Consider the following 26,559-nt stretch of genomic DNA (forward strand, 5'->3'; position numbering starts at 1 on the left):
GGCGCAGGAGCCGCCCGGAGCCCCCGGCATCCCCCCCGGCCGCTCTCCCCGGCCTCCCGCGGCTCGGGGGGCAAGTTTTGGTGTGCCTCAGTGCGGCGGGTTATAGCTGGGCTTGGGTGCTGGGTTCGCTTTACTATTTTTTTTTTTTTCCCTGTGTTGCTGTGCTGAGGATTTTGGTTTTAGCCAAAAAAATACCTCCCAGGCCCTTATCAGCAGACACCGCTGGTAATGTGCTTTCCCCCGGAGTCCAGAGCTCAAAAGGCAGAGCCGGGCCCCAGTGAAACGTCCCCACAGATCCTCTCTGCCATCCCTTTATCTGACAGGGTCCACACGTGCGGGCAGTGTAAAGGCTGGATGTTTAAAAAGAGCCCAGGCGGATCTCGCCCGCCCCCGGTTTACATCAGTCGCATGTATTTTTAGAGCTGGAAACTGGGTGTTTCTGGTGGCCAGGGACGGCAGGGAGACCCTGGGCTGCTGGGGAAAACTTTCTGTGCGTGGTGGGAGCAGCAAGAGGGACGCTGTGCAGCCCAGGGAGGCTTTGCGGAGTGTGCCTGGGGCAGACGCCCGCCCTGGGGAGCCCACACTGGTATTGATTTCTCCTTTCCTAGTTTACACGGATAGGAGAAACGTCCTGGACCCAGCAAATCTGAGCGGCTGAGTGCAGAGCCCCAAGAGCTCTGTCTTTAAAAAGCTAGGGCTTGAGCGGACTGTTATGGCAGGAAACGTTAGGGTAGAGAGGAGGGATAAGAGTAAATCCTGGGTCCTTGGCTTGGGTCCTTCCTAAAACATACCTTTCTCACCCCAAATTCCTAAACCCGCCTGCTTGCAGGTAGAAAGCTGCCATCAACTTGCTGAGGTTTCTGAGGCATTTCTGGGGCAGTAAAGCCTGTCCCTGCCTATGTGTGGCCAGCATGGCCCCTGCCTGTCCCCTGGAGGGGCTTGCCGGGAGCAGGGGACAGGGCCCGGGAGGCTCAGCTCTCGGGGCACAGGGCGGGAGGGCAGCTGGGAGCCTGTCCCCTCGCACAGTACCCCTTGCCACCCCACTGGCACCAGCCTCTCTGTGAGAAGCACAGCGAAGGTTTCTCCCCGCACATGCCCCATCCCAGCTCCTCGCCCGCCTCTCCCCGTGCACATACACGCAGAGTGCCTGGCCCCAGCGGGCTGTGACTTACCAGGTTGACTGGGTGGATGTAGCCGTTTTCGTACTTGTCATTGGCCAGGATCTGCCTCAGGTGAGCAATGTAGCTGGAGGCCAACCTCAAGGTGTCCAGTTTGGAAAGCTTGGTGTCTGGGGGCACCCAGGGCAGGGTGGTCTTAAGCCTGGAGAAGGCTTTGCTAAGGACCCTCATCCTCGCCCTCTCCCTGGCGTTGGCAGCGTTTCTCTGGACCTGCTTTCCCTCCTGGCTCACTCCATTTAAAGGGCTCTTCTTGGGGGGAGCTTTCTTCCTCTTGCCCGAGGCCCCTCTCCCCTTCTGAGGGGAGCCATTCTCGCCATTGGATCCCTCCTCGTTGCTCTCGGTGGACGCCCCAAACTCTTTGTTAGTATCCATTTTCAGGCCATCGCACTCCAGCATCTCCACCTCCTGCAGATCTTCCACATCACTGAGGGACCCAGTGGACATGGTCTGGAAGATGCCAAAGGACCAGCGGGAAGGGGGAGGAGGGGGAGGAAGGGCAGCTCCTCAAATCTACTTCAAGGCGGCGGAGGAGAGAAGGGGCACCAGTATTTTCCTCCCCTTCCCCGCCCCCCCCAGCACTAAGGCGCGATACCAGTCCAGAGAGGACCCCCGCCCTCCCGCCCCCCAACCCCGCTTTGCCAGTGTTTGAGGGAGGGAGTGAGCGTGTGTGAGAGAGAGAGAGAGAGAGAAAGCCGAGGAATTTAGTGAGGACACTAGTAATTTATCTGGGGGATAAGAGAGGCGGATCCAGCCCAGGGGAGGGGCCCTGCCCACTGAGCACACCACATCCCCAATCACAGACCTTTGCACAGGACAGGGAATGAGGTATCCCAGCAAGCCTTTGCCGAGAGCTCGGAACTGGGATTCAAATCTTCACAACTGGAGCAAAGCAACTCGCTTTCTCTCTCTCCCCCCGCTCCGTCTTTCTATCCTCCCCCCTCCTCCTCCTCCTTCTCCTTCTCCTTCCCCACTTCCCTTTCCAGCCCAGGGTTGCTCTCCCCCTCCCTGCCTCCTAGATGACCCAGGCAGCTGGTGTCATGATTCTTGATGAAAGCCAAAATGGGTCATGAGCAGAGAGAGCAGCAGATCCACCAGCCAAGCCTTCCAGGGAGCTTTGTAATGCGTGCCGTCAAAACGCTGCCTTGTAACCTAATCTGGGGGAGATTTGTGGATGATTATATTTGTGAACGCATCCTGTCCAGCTACTAGTGTATTCCAGGAAGGGAGCGCTCCGCCGCCCGGCCGGCAGCGTGGACCTCGCCATCACAGCCCAGGGGCTGGAGGCAGGAGGATCTGACTTCTTCCAGCTTTCCTGGGTGACCTCCGACAAGTCCCACTCCCCTCTCACTCCTTGAGTCCCCCCAGCTGTAGGCATCCCGGAGGCTGCCCAGTCCGCAGATGTGCCAGGCGGCTGAGATCCCGGTGGTCCGCGGAGCCCGCCAAGCCGAGGGACAGCACCGCGCCACCGGGGAGGGTCGGTGTGGCGGTGGATGGGGTGGCAAGGGTGTGCGCTGAAATGAAGGAGAAGGGGAGGGGGGTTGTTGGATGGTAGAGATCGCATGGAAGAAAACGCTTTTCTCGGAGTGTTGTTGCAGAGCAGATGTTGGTGGTTCGTTCTGCTGTACCCGTGGAGCATTTTATCTGCCGATTCATGCATGCTCAAAAGTCAGGGAGTTTTGTCTGAATAAAGAGGCAAGATAAGGCCGCTTCTGTGGGAGCGATGGGAGCGAGGGCATTAGGCCATACTCTGCAACCACTGAAGCCAAACGTTCCCAATCGTTTTACCACTAGTGTGAATGAGTGGGTTGCTCTGTAGTTTGAATGAGCAGATGTACGCTGCAGTGATGATCTTTATGCATATGTGTATTCAGTCTCTGCAGAGCAGGCTTTTACAAGCAGTTAACCTTGGCCTAGCTCTTCTTGCTCTCCATGTAAAATCATCTTCTGAACCCACATGTGGAGCCCAAAAGAGGCCAGTGAAGCATGAACTCGCTCCCATAGCTCCTTCCCTCCTCACACACTTCCTGAAATCTCACAGGTCCCCCAGCAGCCAGGGTTTTGAACACAGGGGACTAAAGAACTGGGCACGGTCTGAACATGGGACCTTTCTGAACACAGTGATTGATCTGAGTGCAAGAGCAACTCCACTTACTCAGCTGCTTACCTGAGGATTCACATAGCTCTGGACAAAAATGTACAGCCTAAGATGTCACCATGGTATGCAGTGGCTTTGGAATTAATCCAAGGTCACTGGAGCCACAGGAAAGTCTCTTACTGATCTGTGTGACCATCACATTGGGTTTTCTGTATGCACTAAACAAAAACCAGCCAAACAAACAAAAATCGTGGTGGGCCAAACTGGTACGTCTGCCAAGTGCTATGTACTGTCTGCAGATTAAAGTTTCAGTAGGAGGCAGAGTGTCATGTTTGGTAACTAGCAAGGAAGTCTTTCCTACCTCTTGATCCATCTTGGTTCCTTGGCTCATGTAAGCCAGAAGAAAAAGGGCAAACCTGAACTTTAAACCAGCTCTTTACCATTTGGCTGGAAGATAACACCTTCCCACTCACAATAGGATAAGTACATTAAGATACCATATCTCCAAGCCCTGGGCTCTTGGGAATTCACTAACTTCTAACATCTTGTTATGTTAACTGTGCCCTGTTTGTGTTTTCTCTGTGTATAAACTAAACAGATTGTCAGCATATCAGTCCTAATTAATGAATTAGCTTTGCTTTTTTTTTTTTTCCCCTTTTTTCTTTATAACATGCTTGTTGCAGATCCAAAATATTACTAATCACCAGCGTGGAGATTTATGAGCCTCCTTATTTTCTAGGCCTGATTGTTGTTTGTGCAGGTGGAGATTTAAATGGCCATATCCATTGCGGAGATTTATAGTCCAAGTGATTGATGTTAGAAATGAGCTACAAGACTCTTACTGGAGCAAGGATGATGGAAAACTAAGTTGCTTGTGTCTCTAAGCACGAATGACCAGGGAGCACAAAATCTGATCAAAATTTCAGCATCAGAAGTTCCCGGAAGAACAAAACAACAACAAAAGTATATACTCACATCCTTTCTGTCACTTACTTTTAGCTTTACTTCAGTAATTTCTAAAAACTTGTAAAAAGCAGAAGGAATGATCCGGCTTCTTAAAAGTGTCTTTAATATGTTGCTACATGTGCATTCTAAAAATCAAGGTATGCCTACATGTGTGCTATGAGCCTTTAGAATTGCCACACATTTGTAGCTTTTACTGACTTACATACTTTTTTGAATCCTCAGAGCCAGTAAAATTGATCTAATACAGACCACACACTTTTGTGGAGATCCAGGACACATTTTTATATTCATTTGGTGGCGATTACTGTGTGTGTGTGAGATATACACTTACATACATGTAGTATAATGTACTTTTGAGTCCTTTATGCATCCATTCTGTGACACACTTTTTCAACAACATAATCGTCCCTTTTTCGCTCTCCAAAGGGGCCAGCATGGGCAGACCTAAAAAACTGTATCCTCTCATCTCTAGGTGACTCCTGGTTCCTTATTTGTTTGCTACATGAGTTGAACCTCTCCTTTTCCAACCTTCCTGCTCCTTATGTCCTTCCTGGCAAGCCGAGGGCTTGTACGCCTGATCTGGCTCCTGGTTTCAATCCCTCTCCCCTCACCTGAATTGCCTAGCCCAGTCCTCCTGACTCGTTCTGAATTGCAATCCCAGTTTGGGGTAGGGACCGATGGGGTGGAGACTAACCCAATCCTGTGGGAAGGGGAGAGCTGAGATGGCTGCAGCCAGCGTGGCAATGGTGTGGCCTCTTACTTCTCCAGTTAAATGACTGGGACCACAGGCCAGCCGCTGGGTTAATAACTGGCTGGGAAAGACAGATGGAGCTAAAGTCCTTTTGGCCTTTCCAGTACATTCACTTCTTCATTCATATTTTAAAAAGGAAGTTGAAATACTGGCATGGGGAACATCAGTACAAATCCGTGGATTTGCCCTGTGGATAACTTTTTCCTCTGCATTGCTCTGGCTACACAGGAAAGTGCATCTCTCTTTTACTTCTAATAGAGGCCCACTAAACCATAAGGTCATCTGGGACATGCCAGGCATGCTGGGGGCAGAGATTCGGGATGCCTGGTCTGAGGGGTTTTAGGTATGGGGGACATGTCACACATAGGCTTATGCTGGTCTATGGTTACAGATTTCCCCCTGGAAAAAAAGCCCCACTTTTTATGCCTCCAACCTTCCCTCCCCTGGGCTGGAATAACACGGTAATTTGAGAACAGCTTTGGAACTTCAGGCCAAGATTTCTGCAAGTGTTGCATGATTTTGCATGGCATGGCTTGGGGTTTGGGGGGGTTTATTTGATGTTCTGTGTCACTTATCAAGGCACCGTATTTTCACTGTACATTGAACAGTCACCCAAGGAAAACCTCAGATCACCCACAGCTGAGGAAAACATAATCAGTAGCTGGTTTTAAAACTCTTTGCCCAAGTATAATACAGGTGTTTTCCTGTATTTGGAGAATAACCAAGGAAGTCACCCACAGGCAGCCAGCTGAGCATGAATCATGTTCAGTCAGGTTTGAGAATAATCAGGAATAAAAGTACAACTGGATTAATGTTTTTAAGTTGCAATTTTTAAAAAAAATCTCGTTGTGCTGAGATTTCTCCTCCTCACTCTTGGTCTCACCTGGAGATGAAGTAAAATGGTGGAGGGACCTCAGAAGCATACTTTGACATACCTTAAGTGAAATAATACTAATAATATATGATTATATATGAATAATACTAATAATATAATACTAATAATATAATACTAATACTACTAATAATATAATAATACGGTGACATTTTTGCAGTAGGATTTTGTCTTGTCCATTGTAGAGGATGGACAGTGTTGCAGAAATGGATCAAAGTTGTTTGTAACAGTGGGGTAGCTTTTCGGAAGGGCCAGGGCACTGAAACCCTCCCACAGCTCCTTTCCAGTGCTGTGTATCTGTTTCTGGTCACAGTTTTGGTTTGAAAGGTAAAAGACATTGTGATAAATAACATAAAGCAATACACAAAGAGAAAAAATAATGTAATTGCCAAGACCGTTAAAAGGCTGTCCTGGGGGACTGGCCCAAAGAGGCACATATTTGTATGCGATACCAGCATCACTACACCTCCCCAAGAAATCCCAACGTCTTGATTCAAAGCCCCGAGAAATCAGAGCTTTTTGAGAAACTGTTTTCTAGAATAATTTATTGTGGGGAAAAAAAACTAACAATATTTCCTTCTATTCTCATTTAGAAATATCCAAAAGTTTTGCTGATACCTAGAATGGAAAAGTTTCAGTCTTACTGATTAGAGGAAATAAACTGCAGTTTTAAGAAAATTTATGTAGAAAGTTATGTAGCAGCCATAATTGCATTCCATGTGACTTTTTAAACCTTGAAATGTCACAAACCCCCAAAAATGGAAACTCTGGGAAATGGAGTTCCAAAAGAATCTTGTTAGTGGATATTGAAAAAATCTTTTATGAAACTCAAAATATTTAATTCCAGGTTTTATAATTTAATCCTTTTTGTCACATTGATGACAAAAGCTATGACACATATAAGTAGTGCTCTTGTCTACAGCAGCAACCTGTACATATAATATCGGAATGATTTCTACCAGCCTGACTTATGCCATCTGGTACCTTTTCCTTTGAGTAGCTTCACAAAAATCAGCAGGGCTGCTCACGGAGTAAAACAGACTGTATGAACAAGAATGGCAAAAGCTGCCTCTTTAGAAACAAAGCCATGATTAAATATCCTAACGCCTAAGAGAGATGCTGGCAACAAGGTCAGTGTCCTAATCATGAAGGATGCATCAAATCCCCGTGTGACTCACTTCCCCCTCCTATGCCAGGTCTCTGGTGAGGGTTTCTGGTACTGCTGGTGTGTTAAGCAATGTCTTGCAAAGGATCTGTCAGCTAGAAGCTGAGTACACCAGAAACAAGCAGCGTGTAAGCTGTAGAAGTTATCGAAGCAGAAACGAGACAGCTAATCCTTGACATGAGCACTGAGCCCAAACTTTCAATTAACTTTTCACAGACATGCAAGTGAATCTCCTTTTGCTGGATCCTTGTAGGAAGCAAACCTAAGTGGCTGAGTCATGTTTGTTGCATAATGCACATTTATTCCAATCCAAAAGGAAACTCACAGACAGTGAGAAGAGGTATCCTCTTCCATCTCTACTACAGGGACTATTACTATCCACTGCTTCCAGGATGCATCTCTGGAATATTACTTGGTAGTTGGCATTGTAAACTGCAGACTCTTTTATGAAGTGGTCAAAAGAGAAATATGCCAAAAAAGCCAATATATCTTATGCAAAATTATCACTGAAGGATTAAAATGCAGACATAACTGTTTTATTTTGAATATCTATTTCCATGATGTTTCTTTGTTGGTTAATCCTTTGCATTTTTGTGGCTTTAAGACATGATGAAATTTGTCGATAAGAAATAAGTTCTCTTTTGCCTTCCAATAATTAGCACATTGGATAAAGTTTTGGAAAATAAAAGTTTTGCTTCAGAGGGAAATTTGGAAAAGAAGAACATTTTGTCAGGGAGTGGCAGGAAGAATGTCAACTATTCTGGTGAGCTTTTATTACTTGTATGGTTTATGGCATGATATGTGTGCATGTAGACACAGATTTTCTGAAATTCCTATTCACTTAAAGTGCTCACAGCTTCTGAAAGGCGAATTCTCGCAGCATCCATCATTACATGCAGTAGGTTGGCCCATGTCCTCTGTTCCCATCCAAATGAAACATCACATGCTGGGACCCAGACTTTTTGTGGGCTGCTTAACGCTATTACAGATCGAATTGGCCACAGTTTGTGCTGTTGGACTCCCTGCACTCCATTTGTCATGGGGGCTTTGCGTTTTACCAGCTCTGATAGGTGGCCACATTAAACCTTTAAATACACATGCCTAACTGCAGTGACATCAAAAGGAGTGGGCGTACATAGCTGGAAAAAATATTTGGGCCAAAAATACTGATATAATAAACCAGAAAACTGGTAATATTCAGCTATCCACTTGTGCGATTGCACATAGGGATTCACCCAACACAGTAGTTAGCTGAAGATAGTATGTGTTGCGGATGAGTCTTAAATGGGAATGTTAGCTGGCAAGGCAAGGGAGAAAGATTACACATCCTACTCAAGTGACATAGAAAGACCACAGTCACTGTGCATTTCTTTTGACTCTGGCAGGCCTTATACATGCCTCACAAACTGTGACTCTCAGAGCTCCTGGAACATCCCCAAAGTGGGGTCATGGCACTTTGCCACAGTGCAGTCCTCTGGTTTTATGGTGCATATCGTAGTTCATAATACTTATAGAAAATGGTGTTGTTTTAGAAAGTGGTATTGCAAAAGCACATAATAAAAGTCTATTTCAGTAATTTGGAGGAAATAAATGGCTTTAAAAATGAACTAGGGGATAGCAAGAAAGACAACTATAAACATGGGTTGCAGTGGAGTCCCGGGAGGCTGAGAAAGGACCAAAGAACTGAAACTACAGAAGCAAGGGGAGAAAAAGCCCCAAGCATGGACTGTGAAGGCAGTCTTGCTCTCTTTCCCCTCCCTGCTCCTCTCTTTTCCTTTGTGTGTAAAGGTCCGGGGTGATGCTCAGGCTGCGGTCCGACAGCCATCAGTATTCGGTTCTTAACCGGAGGTGTGGCTAACCCAGAAGGAAAGCTGATTAAAGGAGGAAAAGAGAGACGAGCCATCAGACCTTCTGCTAGCCACAAGTAGCAGGCCCTGGGTGCTTGTGCAGTTTGGTGAGGGGAAACAGAAAACAACGCCTAATAGCTGCTCTGAGTCCATCCAAAGCAGAAAGGCCAAATTTTTAAAAACTGCTGGCAAGATAAGGCCTCTGTTCCAAGACACCAACCACTAAAGCAGCCTTTTCTTAGGAAGAAAGGTATGGGACTCAGATATGTATCTGCTTATGTTTTAAGATCAGATGGGACGATGGCTGAGGGTGGTGTGAAGAGAAATACGTTATCCGGAAGCTCCTGATTTAAAACAGTAAGGAAGGATTTTGTGGCTAGCTAAAGGGTTTTCATTTTGATGCTTTATTTCAATCCCCACATCATTTCAGTTTGTTCTACCCTGAACAATAGATTTCTATTAGCCAAATTTTGCGCCAAAATAAGGCAGGTCTGTCTTTGTCACGCAGGCCATTTGGATTACATAGCAAATATACCAGACATCATATACCGTGCCATTCACCATATACCAAAATTTGGTGGCAGAAATATCTTGATGTGTAATCTGTACGGACTGAAGAAAGATGTACATGTGATCACAATGAGCTATATTGACTGAAATTCCACAGAGTGGAAAAGATGACATATATGCGTGACATAGTATCCACAAGTTTTCTCTCAACACTGCGGATGAATTCCTCAGAAAAGTTTTCCACACAACAGCCTCACCGAGGAGCTGCTCAGCCAATCTGTTTGAGCACAAGGGCTTTAAGGGGAGTCACAACACAAACTCCCATAGGGTTCCAATGCACACCGGACGTCTGGGGCCAGCTTGGGCTTCCCAGGACGAGAGCCATATTCTGTCCTGAAGAGCAAGCAATTCCAGCGAGAGCCTCTGGGAATTGCCCGGTGCAGCACCCGTAGCAGTGCACCATGTCATCTTTCTTTTTCTCCTCCCCCCATGGCCTGGCTCACTGTAATCTTTCACCTCTCCTTGGCAGCGTGTAGCCAAAGCCCCTTTTGGGATGCAAGCCCTGGGTTGTTCCTGTGTTTCTAAGTGGAATGGTGGAATTAGTCTTACAGCTAATGGCTCAGTGATATGTGTAACACAGCCTTGCTTCTACAATTTATGGTGCAAATTAATGAAGTGCAAACTGGGCCAATTTAAAAGAGACAGACTCTTCTTTGATTAAGGTGCTAGCTGGAGACCTGGGGTATGTAGGTTGATTTTCTGCTATGTTACTGGCTTTCTAGGTGGCCACAAAAGGGGGATCCTTTCTGCTCCAGTTTCTCAGTGGTAAAAAAGGGATGAGGATACTTCCCTGCCCTACAGAACATTATGAGGGGCTTAGGCACTATGGTAATGGATACCAAGGGTAGCTAAGATAAATAACCTGATAGTTAGTTGCAAGAAAATGATTGATGTTAGAATACTGCAAATATGTTGAAAGCCTAAAATATCTTTGTAATGTCTCCCCATTTCTTGAAATGCCAATTAACATTTTTCATTCAGATACCTGATGTTTACATTGGCGCATTTTTATGCTTACGTGTCTTACAAAATGGATACTTGCCTGACTTTGATTTTAGATGAAAGCACTCATCCCTCAACCTCATAGTAATTCTGAAAGATAGAAAAGTTGCTTTTATAAGAAGAAAAACAATGAGTTTTGATCCTGTTAGTGATGAGTGACAAGCAAAAAGTTTAATAAACAGACCACGAGTACCATCATTGGTAACACTATAGCACAAGTAGCAAATCACCATTGACTAAATTTCTCCAAACTCCCCAAGCTCTCTGTGAAGAAAAATAAAGTGTTACTTCGGTTTCCTGTAATCCTTCCTCAGTAAAAACACAGGATTCCCTTAGGAGAGTTAAAATCCATTACTAGGCTTCTTTATGCCTTTTTGTAACTAATTGTCTCTACCATGAAGGGTCTTACTTCCTCAAATCATGAGCTAATGCAGACTCTCAGGGTGCAATGGGGCTGCAGAGAAGTCAGCTTTTAGGCCCATCTTCTTTCAATGTCCATTTTTGAGTTCCCCCGCTCCACCTTACTGGTTTCTAAGACTCCCTTGGTACTTACCCGTGTGGTAGCCACGTGCAGGATAACGTGCTCTGAAGCATCTCTCTGTACGGGCGTGGGAAGCAGCCAGGCAGGCTCAGCACCCAAAGCAGAGTACTTTGTACCACAAGCAGCACGAAGCTGGATTTGTTAGAAGGAGGAGTACAGCTTCATTTGCTTCCCTGAGAGCAGAGCATACATTCACATCACCAGAGCAAGCCTAGCTGTTTCTTCTCACCCGAGGTACTGCTTTTTCCTACGGCCATATATCCCAACTACTTTTGTTTCCCATCTTTGTATGCCACCTTTCCCCTTTTCAGTCTGCTTGTCTCACAGCAGTTTTGTAATTTTTGCAGTTTGTTCTGTGTGGGGTTGTTTATCACTGATTTAAACAGCTGATTTAACTCAAACTGTTCAAGGAACTTCTCAAACGATATTCTCTGCTTTCCACAACTGAATGGTAAAAGCACACATTTGTAAGTCCATAAGCTGCATCTGAGATGACTTTGAGGTTGTCGGTATACAAAGATGAATGCTTTTTTTTTATGAATAAGTAAATGTATTTATGACCACAATTGCAGAAGCAGGGCTAAAAAAGGAGGTCCTTTGATATTAAACTTCCCTTAACATAAGTGGCATGTGATGATACATGTGTTGAATATGGCAACTGTAACAACAGACAAGTAATTTCTTTATTGATCAGTCACTTCCAATTCTGAACTCTTTATTACAGGAAAGTTGTAAAATACATATCTTGCTACTTGAAATTCTTTGTTTTCCTTTTAAGAAATGGATGAGGAAAGCTAAACAGCTCCAGGATATACAACCCTATACAAGGTGTTGGAGAGGGGGGAGGGTGGCTCAGTGATGAATGACCAGTCGTTCAATTGTTTTCTTTCTTGCAGAAATCAGAGACAGAGTACAGTTTATCTTACCCTGACTTTTAGCAAGACAGATTGCCAAGCAAAACCCCCAGGCTGAAGTCATCCAACCACCAAGTAGAGTAAAGAGACCATTGCTGTTACCTTTCCAGGACACACTCCCACCCCCAGTGCCTTTTAATAGTCTACGGTGTTTCTTTCTGAGGTTGTAACATGAACTTTAGCTACTTTCACACTATTTTTATGCTGAATGCAATCTGGATTGATTCATTTGGGGCCTGAATCCTCCGCTGTAAGACAAGCTAAGACCAGCTCATTGCTGTGTGCATCCCTTGCAAACAACAGTCACTGCCGCAGAATTTCCCCTCACACTGTGTTTAATCCCCCCCATACTTTCTTTCAGCTGCCTCTGAACTTGGTTTCCTCCAGTTTGAACGTTTCAGGCCTATGCTACTATGCTGGCATCAGCCAAAGCTCTCTTGCGCCACACGGGTATGAATGGGAAGGAGAACTGTGTGCCAAGATGATAAAATCCCTGAGTAACAGCAAGCTAACTTCAAGGTGGGCTGTCATTCTCCCAGGTTTTTCCTACACTTCCCTTTAGTTTTATTTTTCTTATCACCTCCATTCTCATTTGGAACAATACTTCTGGACATGACATCCTGAATTTATTCCATCTGCATCTGAGAGGCAACGTAGATCTTAAGTGGCCTTAATCATGCCCAAAGGTGCTTATTTCCCTGTGACAACCATAAATGGATCAGTAGCTTAAGTCAGCTCCGAAGAAACTGGACCAAAGTGCACATTATTGAACTGTTTGATAAAATTCAGAGGAACACAAAAGGCAGGACAGACAGAAAGAGTTAAAAGGGAAAGATGGATGCAGTTGCAGTATCTATTACTTGCAAGTGACCGTAATGTGTTTATACAGCTCTCAGCCGGGCTAGCAGATAATTAAAGGGAAGAACTGACACTAGACACTACACCACCTTATACACTATGGCATGGGGAAAGTCACACAAGTGGGATCGTAAGAAAACAGCAGCAGATTCCCTCCTCCTTTTTTTGCCATGCTCAATCTCTTCCCTTTTGCAGTTAGAAGGATGCCTTGCTGGGAGGGAGTTAAAATATACTGCTAAAGTCAGGGTCCAAATTGATCCTACTGCATTACAGTCAAGTATTTTAGAAATTCTGTCCTCAACCAGACAAACACCTTTGCTAGGCTCCAGTTCAGCAGGACATGCCCTCATCAGCATAAATCCATCCCATGAGCTCTTTGTTACCTGGCTATTCCTATAGCTATAGACTATTCTTTCAGCTCAGACTTACCTTTGGGTGAGATCAAGCAGAGATTTGAGCCATGGATGACCAGCTTCTGGGTGGGTGGAGAAGTCTTGGCAACGATGTGATTTCTGTGTGTGTTTGTGATCGGGGAAATGATTACCTGTTCTCTGGCCATGTGAGGGGTCAGAGAAGACCATCCTCCCTCTGGACTGCCCAGACCACTTGGCCAATTTGTCAAGAATCCCATAGGATAAATAGCTGTCTCCAGAGACCTTTATAGTGACAAATCCAAATAAATCAGAGTCACTTTTACTGAGCACTTCAGCAGACAGATCAGATATAATGAATCAGCCTTCAGACCCCCAAGGAAGATTTTCTTTCCCAAGCCCAAGGGGAACAATAAGTGCTAAAATTTGCTTCCAGGGTAAAACTCTATCAATCCAGCCTGTGATATTTTGTGATTGCAGTTACTAAGACCACTAACGGTGTTTTAAAAAGCACTGGGAATGCAGCAAAGAGCTCTCAGGATCAGCTGTATGATCAGTGTGCCCAGTGTAGAGAAAAGGAGGCTGCTATGGATCAGATGATTTTCCTCATCAGTGATCAGGGATGGACTTTGCATTCCTTTATTAGTGCCCTTCTGCACTTTTGGCTACAACTCCCCACCAACACAAAAAAAAAAACGAAAAAAAAAAAAAGAAAAAAGAAATCAACCCTAAACACCCCCCCCCCAAGTCATTACACAGAAAAAACCTTGCAGGTTAGTCATTGTGGGTCATTCAAACAGTTTTAAGGCTTAACATCTTGATCCCCTTTAAAAACTTCCATCTCCATTTCCTTCTCCCCTTTGGGATCCATCCAGATGCCTACTCAAATACCTGCTGGCGCCAGAGGAAATTCTCCTGTAACGGATACCCTGAGATGTAAAACCAATATTTTGTTTCCAGGGTCATCCCTTTCACACCCCCACAGATTCTCTTGCTTCACCAACCTGCCTCTTGGTCAAGCCAAAACATGAGATATTGTGAATCCGAAGGGTGGGCTTTTGGACCAGTTTAATAGGCTTGCTGATTGCTAACCCACACATTTCCTCAGCTTCCTCCTCCTGTTGTGGTAGCCTCATCCGATAATTTATGTCAGGTTAACAGGCTGCTGGGCAGATACCTCTGCTCACAGTTCAGCAAAGAGAGAGAAAGAGAGTAATTTAACCCAACCCAAAGTGTTCATGACGATCAGACCGGTGACATCTTTTCAGATAGGCTAATACCTAATACAAAGGCCTAATAAAATTAAGATGCATCATTTGGTGGTAGGGTGTATGTGAGTGCATCAGGATCCAGTTCCATGTAAAATGGTTAATTAAAAAGCGGGTTTTGGTATCATTCATATGCAAACAAAAAGGCAGAAACATTCCATTTGTGATGGTTCCTCATCACTTGTTTGGGGAATCGTGTTGACAATAAAAAGTGGATCAGTGTTTGGAATTTGATCAGAAACTTCTTGGTTTAACACTTTATCCTGTCCTACTTTTGGTTTTTATTTGTGCTCTCTGGCCATTCATACACTTTATGTGATAATCAGCAAATTGCTTTATGTTAATGTATTGCAATATAATGAGCTTTGTTAATTGTCATATGGGATACACAAGAAGGAGTTCTTCAGAAAGGACTGAAAATAAGCACTCTTTTAAAGTGCCATTTTAGGTGCTCATTTCCTCATTTAGCCTTATAATACATAATATGGGCAATACCTCCAGGATGATAGTTGAAGAAAACAGTTAAGATTATTTACTTATGTAAAACAGATAATCCTACCTTTTATGTAAGTTTAATGAAGCAAACTGCAAGGATAAAATAACAAGAGCTCTTTTCAGGTCCCTTTAATTGGATTGCAACTCAATTTTATTTAAGAAACTTTGTCTTTTTTAATTTTCCTCATGAAGGAAACAGAATAGCTGACTTTTTTCTCCTTTCAATCATTTAAATAAAAAATAATATACTGAGAATGTCAGGAAACAAATATTCTTTTGTCTGTGACTGTAAAAAAGAACACATAAAGTGAATTTTTACAAAATGGCTGGATGTAAGACTTTTCTATGGAGAGGGCAATTTATTGCACTAGGAATTTGTCATCCAAAATCCTGCAGAATATGCCAGAATGCTTGTTCACTTCTTAAAAAAGTCTCTTCCATTCCAACATAATATATTGCATAAAGTGCAGGAGAACATGAGTAAAAATGTGTTTTTTTAATGATTAAGGACTGATCTTGTTCCAATTGAGTCAATGGCAAAACTCCATGGAACTGAGCTGAATATATGGGTATAGATAAGATGTTGTTTACTGTGCTCTCGCTTTTTCTGAGAGCAAAATGTAAATGAAATATATTCCTTGCACAAATTAGATTATTCCAAGTCATCCACTGACTCCTACTTACAACAGAGCACAGGGATCTCTCCATGTTCCCCGGGAGCTGCAAGCCCTTATATCCATGCAGCCTTAAGGACACTCTTGCCACTGTGTGTATTGGCTGTTTCACCGAAGAAGGAATTAACAGTCATGGAACAAGAGTTCATGAGATTTTGCTTGTATATATAAATGAATGTAACATTAGTAAGTTCTCCCAACCCTCTTTCAGCTGCAGTTATGATTTTTTTAAAAACAACACATATCTTTGTGCAGATTCTTGCCTGGTTTTAGCACAACCATGCGCAGAGGGAGAGCAAGTTTTTCCTCCATGTGCCGCATTTGAACTGGGAAATAAGCAGAGGGAGCAGGAGCTGCCTCATTTGTGCTGCAGCTCACCCCTCAACAACTGAGGGGGCACTGGCTGAAAAAAAAAAAAAAAAAAAAGAAGTAAACAGCCTTGAGTTAGGTTCTGCCAGCATCAGCCAGGTAACACATGTGGTAGAGGTGGATGGAGATTGTGCCAGTGGTGGAAATGATTCCTTCAAAGGAAGAAAACAGGAGCAGAAAAAGCACTGTGCCTCTGCAAGTCCTTGATTTTCCTGAAAATACCTCTTTGGGAGGTAAAACTTCCAGTCTGCATGTCTTAGAGTAGCGATTCAACCAGTCCCTTGTAAGATGAACAATGAGAATTTGCCAAGAGGGCTCTCATTTTTGTTAACAAAACTTTTGGAAGACAAACAAACAATCTGACAAACTCCACCTAATTGCTTCAGTGGCACAAAACATTAGTCAGCTTGTATAATGCCTTACCGGCAGAGATGGAGCTGCACGAAAAAAATAATTACCTCTGAAACAGGAGGTAGGGAACCGTGCTGCAACTGCTATAGAGCAATGTTATTAGGAAGTGTGAAGGAGTAGAAGGGAGTTGTTTATGATAAACTGACCAAATGATTCCTAAGTTGTTGGCTGTACAATTCGTCAGCCCATCAAGTGAGAAGTGCAAGGCAAAGTGAATCAACACGGTTGCCCCCTTCCCTCTCTGGCCCATCCTGGTGGGTGATAGAGCATAACAGTGTTGGTTTTGACATTATTAGGTTATCCTGAAAATAAATCACTTTTGAAAAGATGAATAATTGGACAGAGCTTAGTGCTGACAAGCAAAAGGTTGGAGGCCGGGGGGATGGCGGTGAGGGGGAGAAGGAAGGGGAGCTGTGTTGTCGGAGATGCAAACCCATTCCAGGAGGCCACCAGCATGTGGGGAGCTGTAAGTCTCATTCGGGTTTGTACTTTGGCAAATGAGTGCAGGTTTTGGTCTGATAAGTATCAAACTGCATTTATAGTTTCTGAAACTATTTTTGACCCAGCAGAGAAATCAGACATACCTTTTCATGTAATCTAAACTGTGAGAGGTATACCCCTGCCTAATAAAATTAAAAGGTAGTAAATTTTGTCCCTATAAAAGGAAATCCCCACTTTTCCCAACATGTAGCTAATCTGTGGAGTTCACTGCCGTAAGTGGTCATCAAGATAATATATTGTGGCTGGACTCTTAAAAGAGCTAGATAATTTTATGACCGTCAGCAACATCTGTAACTATGCAAACAAAGATCATAATAATGGTAATCCAACCTCATATTTTACAGCATAGAATAAAACCCCTTTGGGACAGAGGAAAAACTGGATAATTGACTAGTTATCTGATAGGGGGTTTTAATCCTTCTTCTGACACCTAAGAGACAAGGCACCATTAGACACAGGGTACCAGACTGTTTGCTTGTGTCTACTCCCACCAAAGACCATGGCAATATTTCAAGTGTTTGATGTGAACTCAGACTTCATGTAGACATGTCTGAAGGTTTGCTGCCAATAGTGGGTTGTAATTTGTCATTTTTGTGATGAAAACGTAATGACGTCCATCTACCATTCCTGGAAAGTTTTGTGAATGTGAGTGCTGTGGTTCTGGCACTACATTGTCATTTAAGGAATATAGATTCACATCCTAATGCCCAGACATTTGCACTGTGAGCATGGGTAGATCATGCATAGGTGCATTACGCATTAGCTTGCCCTCTCAAAATGAGTGTAAGAATAGGTTTTCTTTCATCCAGTATCTTTCTGTCCCATCCATTCCATCTTAGCTTGTCTAGATGAGGACTCATAGTAATTTTATACAATATCTGACACAAAGACACAGCTTGCATCCTGAATTTCTTTGGGGTTTACTCATGCAAAACTCTCTGTTGCAATCAGTGGATTTAATTTTGATCTTTACAAGATGTTGAGACATACTCCTAGCCTGTTTGTGGCACCAATCTACTAAACATCTTCACTGCTCAAGTAATACACCATGTTTGGGGATTGAAATAGTGAAAAGGATCCTGAAAATGCAGTTCCAAGTAGTGTAAAATTCCATCTCATTCTTTCTTCTTCTTATCTTCTAGCAGGTACTTAAGAGACATTCAGAAATCTCTCTTCCAAGAGCTCCCCTCCCAAACACCCCCATAAATGTCACAGTTCCTTGCTGTGCCTGCTGGTGGTGTGGAGATGGGAACACAAGGCACAGAATAACAGGGGTTGTCAGGGAGCTGGGTGAAACATCCCCGTCTTCTCCCGGTCTTTTTAGCATTTGCGAGCAAGTCCTTCTCATTCAGAAAATGCATGATGGGAAATTTATGGCAGGAAAACACCAACGAATTAAATGGGCCATGAGCCATCAGATTTTAAGGCTCCACAACAGTCTGAAATGAGCCCTCCTCTCAGGGAACCCCTATAAAGCAGTGCAGTTTGCAATCCCGGACATGGTTCTTCCACATGCCAAACCCTGTGCTGGTGGACCCACTCAGAGATCCTCACCACCCTCTTCGCCTTCAGTGCTCCTTCCTGTTGTCCTCCCTGCAGTGCTGGAGTTCACGATCTGCTCCACTGTGATGAGTCAACTGTTTGGGTGGCTGTGCTCCCAACCAGATTTGTCATAGTGCCTGCTTTCAAAACAACGGAGCAAGATGTCTCTTTTCTTGCTTTTTTTAAAAATCAGACCATTCCCCAGGTATGGTTTGGAGTTCAGCCATCGAACTGGCATGACTGAGGGGAGGTAACCCCTATCAAGCAAGGAAAGAATCCCTTAACACTCGTCTGCTTTTAAAGAATTTGTGTCCTGGAAAAACACCCTCTTGTTAGATAAGGGACAACTTGGAAAAGCCACCATCCATGAAAAGGGGAGGGATATTTCAGGCCACACTGCTCTTCTAATAGACCTATTCAAATTCATTATCACTGTAGGATACGATCAGTCCTATATAGTTATCAGATTTGGGACTGTTTTCTTTTTCTGCCACTGACAAATAGGCCAAAGTAAACCAGATCACTGATAAGACAGACCCCTGGGAAGATGTTCTGCCACGCTTGATGCATCGATAGGGCTTTTTGTTCATCACTCAGATGATTTTGTCTTGCAGCATCTGTTTATTTTCCCTTTTCTTTCATTGCCCAAGTTTGAAAGCAGACTGAAATAGAATAGGATTTATGCTACGATCTGCAAACCCTGAACTTTTTATTTAGGACACTCAAAGACTGTGAGGCCGAGAGAGGCCTTTGGTATCCTCTTGTCTGACCTCTGCTACAGCCCAGGCCATTAGCTTTCTCTGACTTAATTCTTGTTTGGTCTATCTACTGGAAAAACATCCAGTCCTGATTTAAGAATTGCAAGTGGTGGAGAGAATTCATCACAACTCTCCATGAACTGTTCTTATGGTCAGTTACCCCATCTGTTAGAAAATTTCCATCATACTTCAGTTTAGATTTGCTGAGCTTCAATTCCCGGGCATTGGCTCTTGTCCTTGGTGCACCTCTGTAACCCTAGATTTCCACCAAGAGTCAGATTAGAGAATGGGGTGGTAATTAGGCACGTAAAAATCACTTGGAGATATTTTCACTCAGCTTGCCTCCTGAGCAGAAATGGGGTCTGAACAGAGCCATGTAAAGGTTTTCTGAGAAATAGATTATAATTTGTTATCATTCCAAATACAACTGTTTACATTTGCTGCCATTTGAATTACAGGCATATGATTTTCCAATACCTGTGGAAATGTAATTCCCACTAGATGCTTTTAAGGATCACTGGGTAATTTTTTAAATGAGAAATGGCCTGTTACCCAGAACTGCAGAGGGCCCACATTTGCCATTGTTGTCAACTGAATTAAACCAAAATATTTTATTTGCAGAGAATTCAGCAAGTATGAGAGGCCAAAGTGAATTCAGATATCATACTTTTGGTGTTACGAACTTATGAATTACAGTTAATAAATGGACTTGAGATGTGTTTCTGAAAGGTGCTTTCATGATATTTCTCTGACATGATGGCCACTTTCCTGAGGATGCTCTGTCAAACACTGTCCAGACCCAGGGAAGTGTGAAAAGATGGCAGAGCTAGATTGGGATGATACAGCCAAGTACCCACGACTTGCCTTTTTAATTGTTCTCTCTGACAGTATTATGTAACTTTACCCTTTCTAAGGCAACATCCACCAGCACTGAACCATATTTACTTCAGATGATGCTTTCTGATCTGATTACATATAATATTTTCATTTTCTGGTTACATATAATATTTTCATTGCCTAATTATTGTTACACTCCCTGGCCTCTGCTCCTTAGCTATGGGTTTGGCTACTGCCAGCATCTTGTACACCAGTAACTTCTCTCCTGAGCCTTGTCCCCTTTGATCACAAATACTCTGCCATTTTTTTGCTGTAATCTGGGAAATCTGGGGTTTATCTAGCCCTCCACTGCCTGATGACTGAGCTGGCTAATCTCCTCTGTGGGAAGGCTCCTTTCCTTTTGTCCTCAGATGAGGTGAAGGGAAGACCAGAAAGTTTTGAGCCTGCAGTGTGTCATTCTTGTAACAGAAACTGAACTGGCACTGAGAAAAGTTTCCTGAGTATTTCTTGAGACTTAATTCTTTAAGAGTCTTTAGATGGGAAGATCTTGACAAATCTGAAAAAAGAAGGAATCAAAGATCAAAGACCAGGAGAAAGAACAAAGCGTGCTTCATCCCTGCACTGGTTTCTGCTATAGGCGCTGGTGCACCTTCCACTGGGAGACACGGGTCTGGAAACTGAAGACAGGTTACATATAATAAAATACATATAATAAACAGTAGTGAAAACAGTGAAACATCACTCCATAACCCTTTGTGGCACTACCTCTTCTCCTGGTCTGTTTTCCTAATTCAAAAAGCCACAGTCTTGTGAGGGCCAGAGTGGGGACAAAAGACCTGTCAGGGGTCAGTTGCCTTGCCCTGGTTGCTAGACCTCTGGGGAGGTAGTGTGCAGGGTAGATGATAGGATGTTTCGTAACAGATGCAGGAGTAGGCATTCAGACCTCCTTACTGCTGTGCACAGTAGTCCCGGGGCGGGAAGAGCTGCTTTCCCCATTGCTCTCTTGTGTTGCTTAGGCCTGCTAGCTCATGAGGCCAGGACAGACTTTGAGTTGGATCAGGGAAGTCTTCCCCCAGTGGATTATGCCACAAACTGGAGAAGAATTGGCAAGGCATGAGAAAATGCCCTGTGCCCTGTGTCCTCTCCCACACAGAGCAAGGAGAGTAGCTGGCCTAGGAGGGAGGTGTGCTGGGTTGACACCAACTGGGAGTTTTCCTTTGAGGATGATGAATTCTCGGTAGCTATTTAGGATCAGCCCAGATGGGGGGTGGGAAGGGGAGAACCTGGCCCATAGGTGGATCATGCTGACAATTCCATGAAGATAAACTGGCTACACCAGAGCCAATCCACCAGCATAACTGAGCAGACAGACCGGTGAAAAGGACTAAATCCACATCCAAGTGAAGACAGCAGTAAAAAGTCTGCTGTCACCTTTGGGACTCAAATATAGTCCTACCACTCTAACCACTAGCACAGTTTTTTCTTTCAGTGCCACTTGACAACAGCTTGGTGCTGGCGATGGAGAACATTTAAATAGCAAGCAAGATGAAATTAAATTAAATTTAGCTAATTTGCAATGAAACCCTCTAGATGTTGCAACTAATGATGCTAGATCATTCATTGAGAAATGCTGTGTTGCCATCCATGTGACCGGGATGCAAGGACCACTTACTTTTTGAAGTTACAATGGGATGGTTTGGGGTCTTTTTGTCAGTTAAGTTGATGCAGTAGGAATTAATATTACATGTGAATGAGCAATAATAATTATTATGTTCTGCAGTTAGAAGTTCCAGTGCTTTTTGTTTATTTAATAATTTTCTGGAATAGTTCACAGACATTGGCTCCTGTTGTCCAAATATTTCATTTAGATTCAACTTAATAGCTGTCCTGAAATGTAACTGGTCATCTGGCCGAAACCAGAAGGCAGCCAATTAAATTCACAGGAAAACATTAATCTGAGCTGAAGAATTCACAGCACATGTGTGCAATCATTCCTCCTTTTACGTATACTTTTTGTTCTTCCCCTACTTCTGCTCGCCCAGTTCCCACCCCCTGCTTCTTGTTTCACCGGCCGAAGGAGAACGTGCCAACTCTAACAGCACTGTCCGAGGGAAAGGAAAATTAACACCAGCTTTGCTTTTGTGCATTCAGGACCCAGTCCAAGAAGGCCACTGGAGTGAATGTGAGTTTTTCTCCTGCTTTTACCAGGCCTGGGATCTGGCCCAAGCGTTGTATTGCTAACACGTAACAGTGCAGGGTGTGAGGACAGAGCAGGCAGGAGCCAGGGCGTGGGTGGCAATGAATGAGCCGCGGGCTGGAAGGGGGGAACGAAATGGAGAGGGAGGGCTCACAGGAACTGGGGAGGAGGAGAGAGGAAGTTGGGCAAGCTGGGAGCAGGAGCAGAGGTCTGGGACCACAAGGACATACTCTCTCTTGGGCTGGGAGCTGAGGCTGGTCTCCTTACTCCTCTGCTGTCGGTAAACATCTGTGAACAACGGCTGGACATGTGTGTTTCTTGTCTCCTTCTCCCTTCTGTCTCATTCTGCAAAAAGTATCCTGGCTCTGCTGCGAACTTCAGCCGGGGAGACGTGTGCCGTGGCTGCAAGGAGGTCACGCTCTTCCAGGGAGCCAAGCTGGGGTCACCCTGCTTCCACCTGCTGGCATCTCGGAACAAAAAGGGAGGTGATGTTTTTCCAAGGAAGGGATTGCATCGAAAAACAAACAGACTTATGTCAAAAGGGCATCCAGGTGACAAAGTTAAGCATTTACCATCCGGGGAAATACTGGAAAGGGTGGTACTTGCACTCTCATGTTGAATGATAGTTGTACAGCACAGGAGGGGGTGGTCTCCAGGGCTACTGCCTTAGGTGTAGCAGAAGGTGGTAAAAGGGTGGTAAATAAGGTGGAAGAAGATTAGGGTTAAAGTGCCTAGTTAATGTTCATGGCAAAAACGATTCCACCCATTGCCTGTGTCACAGTGCTCCTGAGTAATGCTGGGTCCTAGTTTTCCAAAATCAAGGATCTAAATAGGTAATTGTGTGTTCCCCCATTTGCTGGGGTGCCACACATGGTTCCTAGGCTGGACTTTCACAAGTGCACAGTGTTCACAAGTGCTCGGCAAGAGTCTTGGCGTGATTTGAGCTTAAGAGGCATTAAAAAAATGCTCCACACATTGGATAATCAGATCCTGGCTGTTGCGAGGCCTGCCACTCTCTGGGCATTCAGTTTCTCATCTATGAATAGTTACATTGCCAACTTATAGGTGACAAGTTTCACAGTATGACATTTCAGTGTCTCTCAGGGTTAGATGTGATCTGTACATGCATGGAAAGCTGTCTGAGTGTAATAAAGTGCACTGATTGATTTTACATATATATGTGTGTGTGTATATATATATATGCATATGCCATATATAGTATTCATGAACACTGGATGAGAGATAATAGAAAAGCTATACTATCCCATCCATACCGGTGTATGTGAAATAAGGGACTCTGCCATAATAATACCATGATTACGTCTGGCACGTTTTAACACCCTTATTGATGGACACAAAGAAATAAGGTTGAATGGGGAAATACAGTAACTTCTCAACACCAGAGGGAGCCCATCTGGGCTATCATCCACCTACTGGCAAAGGGAGCATGCTTTATTCTGAATATATCCTCCAAATATTTCTTTTTTTCTCTCTCTCTCTCTTGCATTTGTGTGTGTATGCACACACACACACGCACACCAAGGTTATATCAATCACCGCAGATCCACACCACTTACGCACATGTGTGTATGTGTGTGTATAACAAAAGTTGCGCGATGTAGTGTGCTTTATGCTTTTTGTTTTGATTTGGTCATTTAATTCATAATTCAGATGAGATCTGAGATACAAATGCTAAGTAGTTTTTTGGCTTGATGTCATACAAAGTTTTAACACAATGCTTTTGCTTATGGCCTTTAGCCAATGTGTATGCCTTGCACGTCATTTGTGGATGCTCTCAGGAAAGAATGTGCACAATTGCATTTATTTTTTGGCATTATGAATTGTATGAAAGCTACTTTAATGCTTATTCCAGGCCAGCTATTCAAAAAAATGTAATACTACTTGAATATTATAAACAAGAGTTTAAACACGGCTGGTTTATGTTATTGTTACTTACATTTTACAATGAAGAGGCAACATACTGACCATCAGAAGTCAAACTCATCTTTTGCTTCCTAACAAATGTATAAGTTACAGGTATGTTGAAAGCTTTTCTTACTGTTGAGCCCAATTGTTTCTGACAGAAAGCACACAGCAAGTCAGGAACAGTATGCAACTCTCATTTAGTTAGAAGTTTTGGTATTGGTTTCAAAGGAAGCAGGAGGAAATACAAATATGAAGGACTGTTCATGGGGCAAAATCTACCTACACTGTAAGTAAGCATTTTGCAGGCATGAGCTTCATTTTCACTCTATAGATGTGAAATGCCTGTCAGTAAAAGATTTTTGACTGGTGCTCTCTGCAGTATCACATGAAAAATATGGTTTTAGCAACTGCTTTTTCTACGTACAAAACTGAATATTCCAGCAGTTCAAAAGGGAGATGGCTGGGGGGGTAAATGCCTTGGCTGCCTGCAGTGTAAAACAAAGTTTATCCATGTTCAACACCTGACAACTAGTGTTTAGGAGCCGAGATGTGGACCTCAGTCTGGACATACCTTCTCCATTTCAGAAGCTTTCCCCAAACTGCATGGCAGCTGCTGACCTGTTCCTGCAGTCCTAGTTCCTGTCACATCTGGTAGCACCACGAGTGCAATCATTTCTGAGAAACGTCACAGCAGATGCTAGAAACGGAGGGAATTTCAGGGTGAAAGGTGTAAATATTCGACCACTCGGCCCTCACAGCTTTGTCCTGGCAATCTCTTGTCTAGAAAGAAAGGAGAAAAAAAATTGCTCGGGATCTTTGGGTTAAAGCTCTGTGATGCCCCTCTATTCACAACCCAAACTGAGCAGCACCTTCTCATCTTCGGGTTTTGGCTTGCTCAAAGGAACATTGCTGTAAAATATAACAGACAGAGGCTGCTCTAATTTACAGCTGTCTGCGGGCCTCTTAGCAACCAGCAGGCAGGACTGCTAGCTTTCCCATATGTGTTTCTTCCTCCTTCCAATCCAGCCCTTGGCAGAAACTAAGGCTTAAAGGAAAGAAAGGGAATGGCTTGAAGTGATCCTATTCAGAGTCAGTTTGTTCCCCCTCAAGCAACCTAGGGAGCCCACAGCAGAAAGGAAGGATAATAACAGCACCAACTTGGTCTGATGACATTAGTATGATAAATACCTGCAAAATTGCAATAAATATTGTGAGCTGAGAAATACAGTGAGTGATGTATGAAATGAAGAGTCCTTTGGACATAGGGAGTGATGAAAAGCACTGGAGTAGTGTGGACCATTTGGTTTGGAGAGGAACAGATCATGTACTAAAATACCTATTAAACATAAGGTCTAACAACAGCTTTAAAATGCCATCTATTAATTGATTTTGAAGTGACTTTCAAGTGTGAATATAATTTGTTCTGTAAGGAGAGAAAATGAGGTAAGCAAACATTTTGCTTAAGTACAGCCTTCAGTGACTATGGGTCTGGATAGCTGTGCTAACTCAAAGTTATTGATTTAGAAACAAATACTAACTTCTTTAGATTTTCCTGTGAACAGGTGAAAAAATCAGCTAGAATAACATCATGTGTACATTAAGTCAGAGCACAATATGTTTGGTTATACCAGCTGAAGAAATGATTGGAATATTTTTGCATAGTGTGAAAAGGACCAAGAACTCATTTTTTACCTTAAAACATTCCTGAATCCAGGAATTTTAGTTTTGATTACTTCAGGTGAAATGTCTTTTGTTATAGTTGAATGTGAAGGTTGCTAAAAGAAATCTTACAGGAATGCTTGTTATTGTCTGATCATCTACTTTTAATCAAAGAGGTTTGGAGTCAAATGAACAGGTAGACATTTGGGTACTTCCTCTGAATTTCCAAGCTGGGCATGCCTGACATTTTGTAGAATCTTATTACCTTGATTTTTTCAATGTTTTATGGTTTTACAGTTTCCTAGCTTCCTGTCCTCCAGACTTCTTTTCTAAGCGGCTATTGCTGCTGTCTACCTCCGCACTAACTTCTTGGAGCAAACAGCTTAAAATCTCTCTATTGAATGCAATGGTAAACACTTTGCAATGTATTTCAAGAAAAGGAGAGATGTCTGTCAAAAGAAGACTGGGGGATCCTCATCAGTGATGGTTTTCAAGGGCCTGTTGAACAAGCGTCAGGAATGAAAAAGATATAATTGAATCTGTACTTAGGGAGGGGAGTGTTGCAGATGGTCTCTGGAGAACCCTTTGATTCTTGAAATACTTTCTATCATTCTAAAATGTAAATAAAGAGTTAATTTTCATAAATATTTTTTAATGTATCATAATTTCTAGAGTTTGGTAGCATAGCTAAAAATCTGTTTAGAGACACATCATTCTGCTACATTGCATGCTTTTTTTTTTTTTCTTTTTTTGGAATAGCTGCTGAAGAGGA

The 26,559-nt window shown here is 43.6% G+C and overlaps 1 protein-coding gene across 1 annotated transcript in view; it reads right to left on the reverse strand.

Annotated features, from left to right (window-relative positions):
• TCF21 (transcription factor 21) overlaps positions 1-1,844 on the reverse strand; it is a 2,852-nt gene extending 1,008 nt beyond the window's left edge. Inside the window, exon 1 of the mRNA XM_010574669.1 lies at positions 1,173-1,844. Within this exon, the coding sequence (XP_010572971.1) occupies positions 1,173-1,622 (450 nt within the window). The 5' untranslated portion in view covers positions 1,623-1,844. The remainder of the gene's footprint in view (positions 1-1,172) is intronic.
• Positions 1,845-26,559: the final 24,715 nt, after the last annotated feature.

This window comes from Haliaeetus leucocephalus, unplaced genomic scaffold, assembly GCF_000737465.1.
Source record: "Haliaeetus leucocephalus isolate CR32 unplaced genomic scaffold, Haliaeetus_leucocephalus-4.0 Scaffold450, whole genome shotgun sequence".
NCBI classification, from domain to species: domain Eukaryota; kingdom Metazoa; phylum Chordata; class Aves; order Accipitriformes; family Accipitridae; genus Haliaeetus; species Haliaeetus leucocephalus.